The sequence below is a fragment of the Procambarus clarkii genome, chromosome 5, assembly GCF_040958095.1.
Source record: "Procambarus clarkii isolate CNS0578487 chromosome 5, FALCON_Pclarkii_2.0, whole genome shotgun sequence".
Classification (NCBI taxonomy): Eukaryota; Metazoa; Arthropoda; class Malacostraca; order Decapoda; family Cambaridae; genus Procambarus; species Procambarus clarkii.
In genome coordinates, this window is record NC_091154.1 from 58187635 (window position 1) to 58202740 (window position 15106).

General features: G+C 40.0%; 1 protein-coding gene across 1 annotated transcript in view; it reads left to right on the plus strand.

The window, feature by feature from the left end:
• Window positions 1-14880, plus strand: part of LOC123766503 (ankyrin-2-like) — a 52327-nt gene extending 37447 nt beyond the window's left edge. The window contains exon 5 of the mRNA XM_069304660.1: window positions 10638-14880. Within this exon, the coding sequence (XP_069160761.1) occupies window positions 10638-12410 (1773 nt within the window). The 3' untranslated portion in view covers window positions 12411-14880. The remainder of the gene's footprint in view (window positions 1-10637) is intronic.
• Window positions 14881-15106: the final 226 nt, after the last annotated feature.

Below are 15106 nucleotides of genomic sequence, written 5' to 3' on the forward strand. Positions count from 1 at the left end.
ATTTTCCTTGTAGATATTGTCCAGGTACTCCCCCAGTTCTAGAGAGTATTCACTGGCGATAAAATGTTAAATAAGGTGTCCTTGAGCTGGTAATGTTCGCTAAGGATCAGTCACTCTTGTTCACTCAGTTGTAAACAAACGCGGAGTGCCTCGAGGCATCGTCGTGGGCGCTTCTCGCCCCCCGAGATCCTGCCATGCTCTCTGAGCACGGTAGCCTTCTATGAATATTGATTGATTATTTTTACAGTCTAGACTTATGATTGAAATAAGATGTGATTATAATATAATTAGATATAAGATTTAAAGATTATAAGTAGTATTTGAAAGTACCACTGAATCTTATTAAGGATTCGATTTTTAATCTACCGGATGTTGAATAAATGTTCCAATAGTTTTTTAATTAACAAATCCTTCTAGAAGCTTCTGGATCCTTGAGAGATCATGTACAAAGTCACGTAGGCATCAAAAGGGCCCCTGTTGCGTACGTGTTCATGGTGCCATTGTCATCCAGGATCAAGCTATATAATGAATCTTTAATGATTCTAATATGATTTTGATACGATTTAGATATGATTTTGATATGATTTAGATATGATATAGAAATTATACATTTCTTAGATGATTATTAGATATGGTGGGTAAAAATTTCCCACACAGGTCAGTGTACATGCTCCACACCTCACCCACTCTCTGGAGCAGGTCTGTGTACATGCTCCACACCTCACCCACTCTCTGGAGCAGGTCAGTGTACATGCTCCACACCTCACCCACTCTCTGGAGCAGGTCAGTGTACATGCTCCACACCTCACCCACTCTCTGGAGCAGGTCAGTGTTCATGCTCCACACCTCACCCACTCTCTGGAGCAGGTCAGTGTACATGCTCCACACCTCGCCCACTCTCTGGAGCAGGTTAGTGTACATGCTCCACACCTCACCCACTCTCTGGAGCAGGTCAGTGTTCATGCTCCACACCTCACCCACTGTCTGGAGCAGGTCAGTGTTCATGCTCCACACCTCACCCACACTCTGGAGTAGGTCAGTGTTCATGCTCCACACCTCACCCACTCTCTGGAGCAGGTCAGTGTACATGCTCCACACCTCACCCACACTCTGGAGTAGGTCAGTGTTCATGCTCCACACCTCACTCACTGTCTGGAGTAGGTCAGTGTTCATGCTCCACACCTCACCCACTGTCTGGAGTAGGTCAGTGTACATGCTCCACACCTCACCCATTCACTGGAGCAGGTCAGTGTACATGCTCCACACCTCACCCACTGTCTGGAGTAGGTCAGTGTACATGCTCCACACCTCACCCACTCTCTGGAGCAGGTCAGTGTTCATGCTCCACACCTCACCCACACTCTGGAGTAGGTCAGTGTTCATGCTCCACACCTCGCCCACTCTCTGGAGTAGGTCAGTGTTCATGCTCCACACCTCACCCACTGTCTGGAGGAGGTCAGTGTACATGCTCCACACCTCACCCACTCTCTGGAGCAGGTCAGTGTACATGCTCCACACCTCACCCACTGTCTGGAACAGGTCAGTGTTCATGCTCCACACCTCGCCCACTCTCTGGAGTAGGTCAGTGTTCATGCTCCACACCTCACCCACTCTCTGGAGCAGGTCAGTGTACATGCTCCACACCTCGCCCACTCTCTGGAGCAGGTCAGTGTACATGCTCCACACCTCGCCCACTCTCTGGAGCAGGTCAGTGTACATGCTCCACACCTCACCCACACTCTGGAGCAGGTCAGTGTACATGGTCCACACCTCACCCACACTCTGGAGCAGGTCAGTGTACATGCTCCACACCTCACCTACACTCTGGAGCAGGTCAGTATACATGCTCCACACCTCACCCACACTCTGGAGCAGGTCAGTGTACATGCTCCACACCTCACCCACTCTCTGGAGCAGGTCAGTGTACATGCTCCACACCTCGCCCACTGTCTGGAGCAGATTAGTGTAAATGCTCCACACCTCACTCAGTATGTGGGTGAGGTGCTCCACCTCCACAAGTCAGTTGTTCAACTCACTACATTCATACTTAACTAGGCATGACTAAACTAACATCCAGTTATGGAAATTTATCACTATGCAATTATATATATTCAATGATATTCCATTGACTAGTGCACTAAGGTACTACGATAGTAGTGTAAACCGGGACAGAAGCCGGCAATTTTTATTTTTTCCCATGCCGGCTTCTGGTCCCTGGGTTTTACAAACTTTTTTTCCCATGCCGGCTTCTGGTCCCTGGGTTTTACAAACTTTTTTTCCCATGCCGGCTTCTGGTCCCTGGGTTTTATGAACTTTTTTCCCATGCCGGCTTCTGGTCCCTGGGTTTTATGAACTTTTTTCCTATGCCGGCTTCTGGCCCCTGGGTTTTACAAAGTTTTTTTCCCATGCCGGCTTCTGGCCCCTGGGGTTTTACGAACTTTTTTTCCCTATGCCAGCTTCTGGCCCCTGGGTTTTACGAATTTTTTTCCCCATGCCGGTCTATGCACCCTGGGTTTTCTCGAATCAACTTGCCTGGGGGATTAAAATGCCGGTCCCTGTCTCGTGTGTTTTGCGTTACCTCAGCGACCCTTGCACAGGCATAGCCAATGGTCAATGACGTCACCAGCAAGCCGCGCAGCGTTCCTGCACAGGCACGTTCAAGGTGATTAAAAAGCCGGTCTATGAGTCGTGTGTTTTGCGTTACAACAGTGACCCTGAAACCTAATGGAAAATACCATCATCCCTAGTCTATATTAAATTTCATATTTACTTCCAACCATCACCCATTACATGTATCAAAGGGGCAGCAACACAGAGCAAGAACTACCATGTATCTCAGCGTTCATCCCTGTAACTGAACCAGGTCTTTTTTCCTAAATGTAAAACTTATCCAGTTCATTCCTGTTCTGTTTCATGTTGATACGTTTAATAGGTTATTAATATCCCCCTTTACTATGACCATTCAGTCACACCTCTATCATGACACCCCTATTTCTTCTTCGTCTTTCTAGAGAATGTAATTTAAGCTTTGACAATCTTCCTTGAAGGATCGTTTATTTCTCATAGGGCAAAATAAAAACCGCTATCAGTCATATATATGAAAAAACAGAGCCCTGGGCATTGGCAATTTCAATGCAAGTTCAGTAGTAATCTAATATTGTCCCTAACCATATACACATCTCACATTCGCTCAAAACATACCTGCCACACCTTACTGTAGCATATAACAAATCAAAAATACTTATTCGGTAAAAGCAAGCCTCTCATGTTTTGAAATAAGGCCTTCTGCAATTACTTGCTTTTCTGACGTCATCATCCCTAATTCGGCGCGAGGCGCCAACATGCTAAATGCGGACCCTAGGAGGTTCACACATAAGTGTGAACTCTTAATCAGGCTTAATACCTCAATTGTACTCTGTGCTTCATTAGAGTCGATATTCAGCTACATTGGCTCGTATTTTCGCTCATTGCTCCTATTTTCTGATATTCATAAACCCGATCAAACCATCCTAACCTAACTTATTATATATAACAAACAAATACATTCTACAGACCAATTGTTGTTGTTTATCGACGTCGCGAAAAGCGACCTCAGGTATAGGGATGAGGTATTGTCGGCCATTAGCATATAAGTGTCAAGGTATCACAGCACCTGACTGGTCAACTATGTATGACGTCACCAGATAACCAATGCAACCTTTGGCGTCCTACTGGCATGTGTATTTAATGTTATTATTCAAAAATGAGTAGACTATCCATCCCCACCTAACCTAATCAGAGGTTTAAGAATATGCATTTTAGTCATCCGCAACTATAACCATTCATTATGCAGTGTTAAGTTCAAAACTCAAATAGATGCCCAAATGTTGTACTGCAATTTAAGCAGAATCGTACATCTGGCAGCATAGCAAGTGAGCTGAACATACGAATAAAGGTAACTGCAGAGGTCCTATTGGCCCATATGAGGCAGCTCCTATATATCTCCACCCAATCTCATTCATATTCATGTCCACCCTATGCTTAAAACAACCAAGGGATCCCACTTAAAGTATTAGTTTGCAATAATAGTTTTAATAAATAGCTCTTATTCTAGTTTTATACACAACAGCAATTATGAAACCCTATAGCTAGATATTCTACTATAATCCACAAGTAGTTACCTAACATCTTGCAGCAAAGCGGATTAGTAGCTTTGTTCATAGGCTAGTCAACTGTTCTCACATCCATCAAATAGCTATCCAAATGTCGCACCTCAATTCATCCATCTAGCAACTCAGCTGGATGCTAGCCACTATATTCATAGGCTAATCATATCTACACCTTAAAAAAATCCTACTCTTGCTACGCAAATCAACTAACTTGTTTCTAAACCAACACTCGCAAATACAATCATATTTACCTACACATACTCAACATCCCATACATTCATATTGAATAGCTAAGTTTTTTGCCCCCCTTTCCCCCATTAATCAGATGTAATTTATGCCATACACAGAAAATACAGCATTTACACACCAAATATGTCATTTATGCACAAAATATATTATTATTTACACTCAAAATATACCATCACACAAAAAAATATGACATTTACATACAAAATATGTCAGTTGCACACAAAAATATACCATTTACACAATATTGCATGTACGCTCAGAGTATGACATTTACACAAAGTACAGTATTTTGCACAAATATATCAAAACGCTTATGCATTTAGACAATCAAAAATGCGCTTTCACTAAAATTACACAATTTCATATACATAATTTTCACAAAATACCCACACATTGTCTCATAAACCAAAATACACTTACACCATGGAGATCTATTTTGCAGATTATAGAGCTTACACAAAATACACAATTTGCACACAAAAATACAGTTGCACCAGTTCCACTTCAACAAATTAAAAACACAGCTTGCATAAATGCACTATTAGCACAAGAATTATTATAAATCATGGACAATTATTAAAAAATTTGTGTAATTATTATACATCTTTGCACAATTAATACAAGAAAACTTGCACAATGACAATCAATACACAAAGGTATAAATAAACAATTCGTCCATATGCAATTACACAACATGCGCAATTAATACACAACTTTCACAAATATTACACATCTTTCATAATTATTACACAACTTGCACAAATACATATCTAGCTCAAATACGTACAATACATAACTACCCCAAATATGAAAATACACAACTGGCATAAAACACGATTTACACAAATACAATTGCGACATTTACACAACTTGCTCAAAAATAAAATCAATACACAACTGAACAATACATAACTAACACATATTCATTAAATACACAACTAGAAAATTTCCACAAATACACATACAAAACATATACAATTAATACATACAACTTGCACAAAACAATAAACAATTTATGGAAATATAATCAATACATATTTGCAATAATCATACAACTTATGCAAAATACATAATCTGCACAATTAATACACAAGTATATTAATTGTGCTATATATGTACAAACACAACCAACTGGGTCAAACAATACACAATTTCCATGATATTTTTCTGGGCATATTTAGGACATTAATTATAATATGCTGAGTTTAACCAACTCCCCAAAAGTCACAATTTCACATATAAAAATAGTACATATGACTTCCGATGAGCCCAATATAAAGCACATTCTTTTGCCATTAAAATTTCAACATTATTAGTGCTAAACTATTTATCTAACATATGTCCACTGTTTTTAATGTCTTATTAACCTTCCTTGTTACATCCTCTCCAATCAGACCACCCATATTTATGTATTTATGCAAACCATCTAACAGACTTAATATACTTATACTACGCAAATTTGACTAAATTCAACCTAGCAAAAGCTAAACTAACCAAATATGAGCATCCCATATCCTCACATACAAGCCTATGTCGCCTCTGTCCATACATTGCATGAGTCTGCCATATAGCTCGAACCCCAAATAGGAAAATTTACACTATTTCATAAACGTGCTAGTTCATTACCCCTTAGATATTATATATGTCCTTCCCTACACGACCTCACCTAACCTGACCTAGCATATCCAAACCTGGATTTAGTTCAAGTTGGTGAAATTTAAGCTATGCCACTTAAATTCGAGCTAATTTAAGGCAATTTCCACCAAATATGCCCAAATGTTGTGTAGCATAGCACTACCAAAGCCCATTTTTACCCACATTTTCTCCTGTTCCATACTACCCTAGCATATCCAAACCTGGATTTGGTGAACGTCAGCGAAATGTAAGCTATCCCACATAAATTCGACCTAATTTAAGACAAATCCCACCAAATATACCCAAATGCTGTGTATCATAGCACAGCCAAAGCCCATTTTTACCTACATTTTCTCCTATTCCATCCTACCCTACGCAACCTCACCTAACCAAACCTAGCATATCCAAACCCAGATTTGGTTAAAGTTGCCGACATTTAAGCTATTCCCACATAAATCCGACCTAATTTAAGACAATTTCCACCAAATATACCCAATGTTGTGTATCATAGTACTGTCAAAGCCCATTTTTTTTTCACCAACATTTTCACCTATTTCCATCCTACCCTACACAACCTCACCTAACCTAGCATATCCAAACCTGGATTTGGTTAAAGTTGGCGAAATTTAAGATATTCCACCTAAATTCGACCTAATTTAAGACAATTCCCACCAAATATATCCAAATGTTGTGTATCATAGCATCGCCAAAGCCCATTTTTACCTACATTATTTCCTATTCCATCCTACTCTACGCAACCTTACCTAACCTATCCTAGCATATCCAAACCTAGATTTGGTTAAAGTCGGGGAAATTTAAGTTATCCCACACAAATTTAACCTAATTTAAGACAATTTCCACCATATATACCCAAAAATGTTTTGTAACATAGCACGGCCAAAGCTCATTTTAGCTGAGTTTTCACCTATCCCAACCTTCCCTATACAACCCTACCCAGCCTCACCTGGCATAACCAAAGTTAGATTTGATTAAAGTTGGCGAAATTTATGCCTTTCCCATTTAAATTCAACCTAATTTAAGCCAATTTCCACCGAATTTACCCAAATTTTTGTATCTTAACATAACCAAAGTTCATTTCACCCAAGTTTTCACCGATTCCATCTTACCCTACACAACCTTATCTAACCTGACCTAGCATATCCCAAGCTTGATTTGATTAAAGTTCGTGAAATTTATGCTTACTCACCTAAATTCAACTATATTTAAGACAATTTCTACCAAATATACCCAAAATGTTTTGTTGCATAGTACAGCCAAAGACCATTTTAGCCCAGTTTTCACATATTCCAACCTACCCTACATAGCCTTACCTAACCCTGACCTAGCAAATTTGATTAAAGTTGGGGAAATTTAAGCTATCGCCTCCAAATTGGAGACAATTTCCACCAAATATACCTAAATGATGTGATGCACAGTCAAAGCCCATTTTACCCACATTCCATCTAATTTAATTCCATCTAAACCTGGACCTAACCTCTGATACGACATATACTCAGAGAAGTGATGTTTTTTCGATATGAACCTAAATGCCCGTGCCTAACCTGCAAGAGTCTTGGAGCTTTGTTGCATATTTTATCTATTTTCTTTGAAAAGTGAAGTTTTGGATATGAACCTATCCGCACTGTGCCTAACCTACTTGGTTCTTTGTTGAACATTGTAAGCATATTCATAGAAAAGTGATGTTTTGGATATGGATCTAACAGCCCCTCTCCTTTAAAACTTGGAATTGTGTTCAATATTGTATCTATATTGATGGGTAGGTGTTTTTGTTTTTACACATCAACCCAACCGTTCTGGACCTAACCTCCCTTTATCGAACTTCAAATTTATAGTATATATGGAAGGAACGTGTTGTTTGTGCATCAACCCAACCGTCCTAGACCTAACCTCCCTTTATCTAACTTCAAACTTATCGTAAATATGGGAGGAACGTGTTGTTTGTGCTTCAACCCAACCACCCTGGACCTAACCTCCCTTTATCTAACTTCAAATTTATCGTAAATATGGGAGGAATGTGTTGTTTGTGCATCAACCCAACCACCCTGGACCTAACCTCCCTTTATCTAACTTCAAATTTATTGTATTTATGGGAAGAAAGTGTTGTTTATGCATCAACCCAACCACTCTGGACCTAACCTCTGATACATGGATCTTGGTTCAATATTGCATCATATTCGTAGCGTTTTTTTCACATCAATACAACCATCCTCAACTCAACCTTCATTACCTGGGGAGGAGGTTAATGGAAAATACGATAATAATGGGAATTTTCTCTACCTCAGTTCATGTTAACCATCCTTAACCTATAGCCTTATAGCGTATAGCCTATAGCCTTAATATAGACTAGGGATGATGGTATTTTCCATTAGGTTTTAGGGTCACTGTTGTAACGCCAAACACACGACTTTTTGACCGGCTTTTTAATCCCCTTGAACGTGCCTGTGCAGGAACGCTGCGCGGCTTGCTGGTGACGTCATTGACCATTGGCTATGCCTGTGCAAGGGTCGCTGAGGTAACGCAAAACACACGAGACAGGGACCGGCATTTTAATCCCCCAGGCAAGTTGATTTGAGAAAACCCAGGGTGCATAGAGCGGCAGTGGAAAAATTTTGAGAAAACCCAGGGTGCATAGACTGGCATGGGGAAAAAAATCGTAAAACCCAGGGGCCAGAAGCTGGCATAGGGAAAAAAAGTTCGTAAAACCCCAGGGGCCAGAAGCCGGCATGGGAAAAAAAGTTCGTAAAACCCAGGGGCCCGAAGCCGGCATAGGGAAAAAAGTTCATAAAACCCAGAGGCCAGAAGCCGGCATGGGAAAAAATGAAAATTGCCGGCTTCTGACCCGGTTTACACTACTTACGATCTTTCTCCTACACAAGCACACATATTGCGCCTAACAGGTAGAACCGTCCCACTTATCCTATTTAGCGAGGCTCAACATGCTCAACAAAATAAACACATTTTTCCTTTGTTGATTACATTTAAGTTTAATTTTGTTAATATTATAATGGAACACCATAAATTGGTTTATTTAATATTTCACGTGTAACGAGAGTTCAAATGTTTACGAGAGTCAGTACACAGGATAGTGGCGGCGCCAGGCTATCGGCCCTTAGCATTTCAAAAGTCACATTTTTTGAGGGTTAATTGTCACAGGTTAAGTAGAGGTCAGGTCGTATCAGGTGACCTCGCTCTCAGCTAAACAGGTAACTGCAGACGATGGCTGTGTTCTTTCCATCAAACAAGCTATTGTGTAGGTGTGGTAGGAAGATAGTCAGAGGCTATCTGCTGGTAGGCGGAGTTGAGCTCCCAGTCCCCCCTTAAATAAACGTTAAATTGTACATTAGAGAGATACAGAGAAAGAGAGAGACGTTCCAGTAGCCATGACTATGTCTGTCTCTCATGTTACCTGTCCCATCGACCTGTACCAGGCCGGTGAGAACTCTAGCTGTCAGCCGTATCACTCTCTCCTTGCTGACCATCTTATACTTAGAGACTTTGGTGAGTGAAATTGTAAGGTTGACGTATTTTGTGCTTTCCAATTTATATGTTGTGTGATTTTTAAATTCTGAATTAATGTTGACAAATGATCATCAAGGGAAAGGGTTGAGTTATGATATCTATATGATTGTGAATTTTCCTGAATATATACATGCAATTTAATAATTTATTTAATTACTTTTAAATTTTCTTTAATTCTGATCCCTAGAGTTTGGATTTATGCCTATGATATAGTGAAAGCTAGAGTAGAGAGCATTCTGAAGTTTTCTTGCTAAAGATTATGTCCTAATAATTCTTGATGATATGATATAAATGCATACAGTTGTTACGAGATAACATCAGTTAAAATTTTTGGATTTACAAGTTCCATTCTTTATCTTATTAATAACTCTTGAATGGTTGGTGGCAGCCCTTACTCTTTCTTCTTCCTTTACTTCTATTTCTTCTACCCTTTCTTCTTACTCCTTCCTACATTTTCCACTCTTTTGTCTAGCACTTCTACTACTATCTACTCTTCCTATCTACCTCTTATCTAATTAAAGTACTCTAATCCATTTTCTCTCATTGTAAACTTTCCCTTTCACCTGACCACTCTTCCTCACTCCTCCCCTCCACCTCACTCGCCCCCACTCTATGCGTTTTTATCTATTTTCGATTATGTTACAACACCATCAATATTTTATAATAACCTATTTAAATATTATATTTTGGCAGTATTGACGAATAATTGGTATATTTTGGTAAGATGAGACTGCAAAGTTATTTTGGTCTAAAGTATACAAATTGCATATCATATATGTAATAATTCATGTATCTGTCAGTGTATAAGATAAAAATGACATTAACAATTCTTTGTGAGGCATTTCGGCTTCTTCAACAACATCCTTACAGCAATAGTTTAAAAAATCTGCAAGAGCCATTATTATTATTATAATATTTTTCATTTAATTTTATATATATATTTTTTAACATCTATTGTTTTTTTATAGATAAATATGATATCAGAAACCAATGTTTTGCAATGTTCAATGTATTAAAATGTTGTGATAATAATTACGAGTAATTATAACCCAACATATTTTACAGAGTATTTATAACAAGGAAAGGAACAAGCTGCAGGACCTACAGGAGAAGATAACACACCCCAGCGACAAGAAACAGGTGCAAGAGATTCTGGACGTTCAGGAAATTCTCTTCACTAGCTACTTCAAGACTACTACTCGGGTCATGAAGACAGCAGGAGCTAGAGGATCCCGAGTGTTGTCCACAGGACCCCAGGCTCTCCTGGTGTTGTCCACAGGACCCCAGGCTCTCCTGGTGGCCTCACGAAGTGGGCTGCAGCAGCTGATATACCTCCTGGTGAAGGTAGGAGGCCTGGCTGTAGACACACTAGTGGATCCCACCGCTGCCACCACTGCCCTCCACCAGGCAGCCGCTCATGGCAAGTCAGGCTGCGTCCTCCTCCTCCTGAGCCTTGGTGCCCAGCCGCTCCTGCCTGACAGATACGGCCACACACCTCCCCACCTCGCTGCAATGTTCGCTCATGATGACGTTCATGAACTTTTAGCAGAATTTATTATAGAACCTGAACCTACCTGCAGGGCGGGAACTACCCCACAAGAAGTCCGTAGACATTTCTCTCAGTATCTCCTGAAGTACAATATACGTGAACCTGAATCATCATCTAATATTGAACACATAAATAATGACCCAACAAAAACTGCAATGAACCTTCTCTACCGTATTGACTTGGGGAGCTTGGTGAGAGACTTGGAGAAGACAACGGTTGACTTCACCATGTGTGAAGCACAAGAGGTCAAGAATGAAGTAATGAAAGAACTTCAACAAATTACAGCAAATGTTTCAGATGAAATTTTCAGAGGGGAACTGAGACTGTCTGGGAGCGCTGCAGATGGTACAAGGCTCTATTGTCCCGATGAGTTCGACGTTAATTTTGTTCTCCAGGAGCTTCCTGGAGTCAAAGTTAAAGTTATACAACAAACAGAGAAAGAAGTCTTAGCCAGTGGTCATAAGTTAAAAGTCAAAATAAAGACGAAAAATTCTGGTCTCCATGGGAATAACTTAGTAACAAAGTTTTATGATAGAGTGAGAGAGATCCTGAAGAGCCACACCATTGGTGACAAGCGTCTTAGTCTAGTGCCACCTGGCCTGACCAGGACGCAGGTGGGCGTGGCACTGTCACTGGCCTGGCAGGGAAGTGAGTATCCGCTGTTGTTGGTCAGTGTTGACTTAGTGCCAGTGGTGGTGGTGCCATGGCCTGAGGAGATCAGCAGACCTCCCCTCACGCCCGACTCCTCACAAATAATCCAGCTCAGCAACACAGAAGATGGGTCGTGGAGGTGTAGCCTGGCTGCGACAGAGGTGGAGGTGCTGCAGCAGCTGGAGCCTCAGGAGCGTCGGGTGTTTCTCACCTGCAAGACTCTCCTCTCCCGCTTGAAGGCTGAGCCTTGGATGCCCAGACATGTCAAGAACCAGTTTTCCTGGTGGGACTCCCGCTATTGGAAAGTTCCGACCCCTGCAGGATTCTGCCTCAAAAATTCCTTCCTGAGGAAGCTGCAAAGGAAGCGAGAGCAAGGAGTCGAGTGGCCGGAGAATGACATATTGATCATAGTGCGGTCTGTCTTCAGAGACATGTGCCATGAGATGGTTGATCCATCAACTGGTGTCGAGTCTCTCGTGCCAGCCAAAGTTAATGCCTACTTCGGTGGAGATTGTGAAAAACCCAAGATGGGTGAAGGAGCTCCCGAAATTGTTGGCTATCTTGACACTCTGTCTAAGATAGCTGGAAAACCTAAGACAGGCTACTTAGGACTCAGATGGGGCTTCCTTAATAAGTGAGTCAGTAACTTAAGCTGTAGGACTGTAGGTTTCTCAGGGAATCTTCTGCTGACAGAACACTTAATCTTGCAGGTGTTTACAGGACAAGAAGGATATACAAGGAAGACGAACCTCTCAATGGGATCATTATTGTCAGGAACAGTAATGGTCTTCCGCCTCAACAACATCAATACATTTAACGTTTTATCCCACCTGGTTCTGTTAGGCCCTGGAAGTCCTCTCCTGTTATCTGTTATTATTGTTGTCAGGGTGACTGTTGTCATGGTGACTGTTGTCATGGTGACTGTTGTCATGGTGACTGTTGTCATGGTGACTGTTGTCATGGTGACTGTTGTCATGGTGACTGTTGTCATGGGGACTGTTGTCACGGTGACTATTGTCATGGTGACTGTTGTCATGGTGACTGTTGTCATGGTGACTGTTGTCATGGTGACTGTTGTCACGGTGACTGTTGTCATGGTGACTGTTGTCATGGTGACTGTTGTCATGGTGACTGTTGTCATGGTGACTGTTGTCATGGTGACTGTTGTCATGGTGACTGTTGTCATGGTGACTGTTGTCACGGTGACTGTTGTCATGGTGACTGTTGTCATGGTGACTGTTGTCATGGTGACTGTTCTCATGGTGACTGTTGTCATGGTGACTGTTGTCATGGTGACTGTTGTCACGGTGACTGTTGTCATGGTGACTGTTGTCATGGGGACTGTGTGAGTGTTGTACTGGACACCGCGACACAAGACAATACCCTCACATAAACTCTTCAATTCCTTGGGGGCGGAAAGTTAGCTGCTCCTTCTATCAGAGTGTTTCAGATTAGTTGAAAGAGTCAGTGTTTGGCACCGTGACTGTTCCAAGCGACCAGTCTGGCCTAGAATGAGCAGTAACAGTCATGTATGACTCACCTGTGAAGGAAACAATTCTATGATGGCTCCATTCACTCCCTTAAGACTAACTCCCAGTTAAAAACACCAAAGACTCGAAACTTATGAGAAGTATCATTAAGAAAGTCCGGAATCTCACTAATCCAGTTACATGAGGCAAGACTGACCAGTATGCAGGAAGGATTAACTATATATTAATCAATTAATATTATTCTTCCAACAATGTGTTGGGAGATCTGGTAAATAAGATACCAGCCCAGCATACACAGAAGATTGTTGAAACTATTATCAACGTTTCCAGAGTGTTGTGGGCATGTCAGGTGTGGAAAAAGGGACTTTTAGCAATGTTTAATCCAAAAATGGTTAAAATATTTATATATATAATTTATATAATATATGTTTTTTTCTGAAACTATTTTCTTCCCTATATATAAATATCAGTTTTTACATGTTTAAATAATAAATTTATGTGCTTTAAGTGAAATTCTTTGAAAAATTGTATATGTTATTTTATGGTTGTATGAAACAGTCTTAACACATTTAAATATTCAAAGATCAGATAAATATTTTGTTATTAATTTGCTAAGATTCACTTTTATAACATTATTTATCTCCTTACAAATTCAACAAATAATAATTTCAAATTTAAATAATTAATTCATTTATTATTCTCTAAAATACATTATGTATATTCTTAATGTTATTTATCAGCTGTTGAAGCATTTGTTATAAATTGTGTTACTCCAGGATCAAATTATAATTTAGTTGTTGTTGTTTAAGATTTGCTACCTGGACCAAATGTTCCAAGTAGCACGGGCTATGGTGAGCCCGTAGGAAAATTATTTAGTTCTGTGAATTCGCTAATATTGACATATGTAACAAATTGCTCCCTTAAATATAATAAAATTTTTATTTAAATTTAAATAATAAATTTATATGTAATTTTGGTACATGTATTAATAATAATTGTAAAATCTTCATCTAAGAGTTCTAGACTAACAACCCGAAGGTTATACATAGAGATACATAGAGGAAAACAATTATTTTCCCCCATTGTATCTATGCCCTGAGAAATAATGAACATCTTATGAAGGCCAAGGCCTACGAACATCTTATGTTCATTATTTCTCAGGGCAAAGATACAATGTGAACAATTCTATTTTGTCCTCTATGTATCTAAGAGCTCTTCGGCTTGTTAGTCCAGAACTCGTAGATGGAGAGTTTAAGAATATTGATTCTATTGGTCTCAAGCTTTGTTTTCCACTAAGTTTTTTGGAAGTTTGCCGTAGCAAAGCACGTCGTACATATTATAATAATATATGCAGTGAGAAAATTCGCCCAGAGAATGTGTAATGTTTACCATATTTTTCTGGGTTTGAAAATATTGTCAAGGCCTTGAAACTTTTTGATATACATGTATTGTTTAATTACGAAAACACTGTTAGAAAACCTTTAGTTAGACACAGTCCTCGTAGTGATAATTGTGTCATTTATAAAATACCTTGTAAAGATTGTAATAGGTTCAATGTTGGGCAAACATCTAAAGATTTGAAATGTAGAATATCGCGATATAAATACTCTGTAAGACATGGCCAATTGTCTAATGCTTTGTTTGTTCATTTGTCAAGAAAATTTAACACCACTGTTAATGTTGAATGGTTGAGAAGTTGAGCCGTCGTACACGACTGTCCCCTTCATGTCCTTGTGGAACGATTGTATCATGCTGAGTAGGATAGGTGGACAGCCAATTTTGGCCAAGATCTTGAAGAGTCCGTCCCCGCTCACGAGGTCGAAGGCCTTTGTAAGGTCAATGAA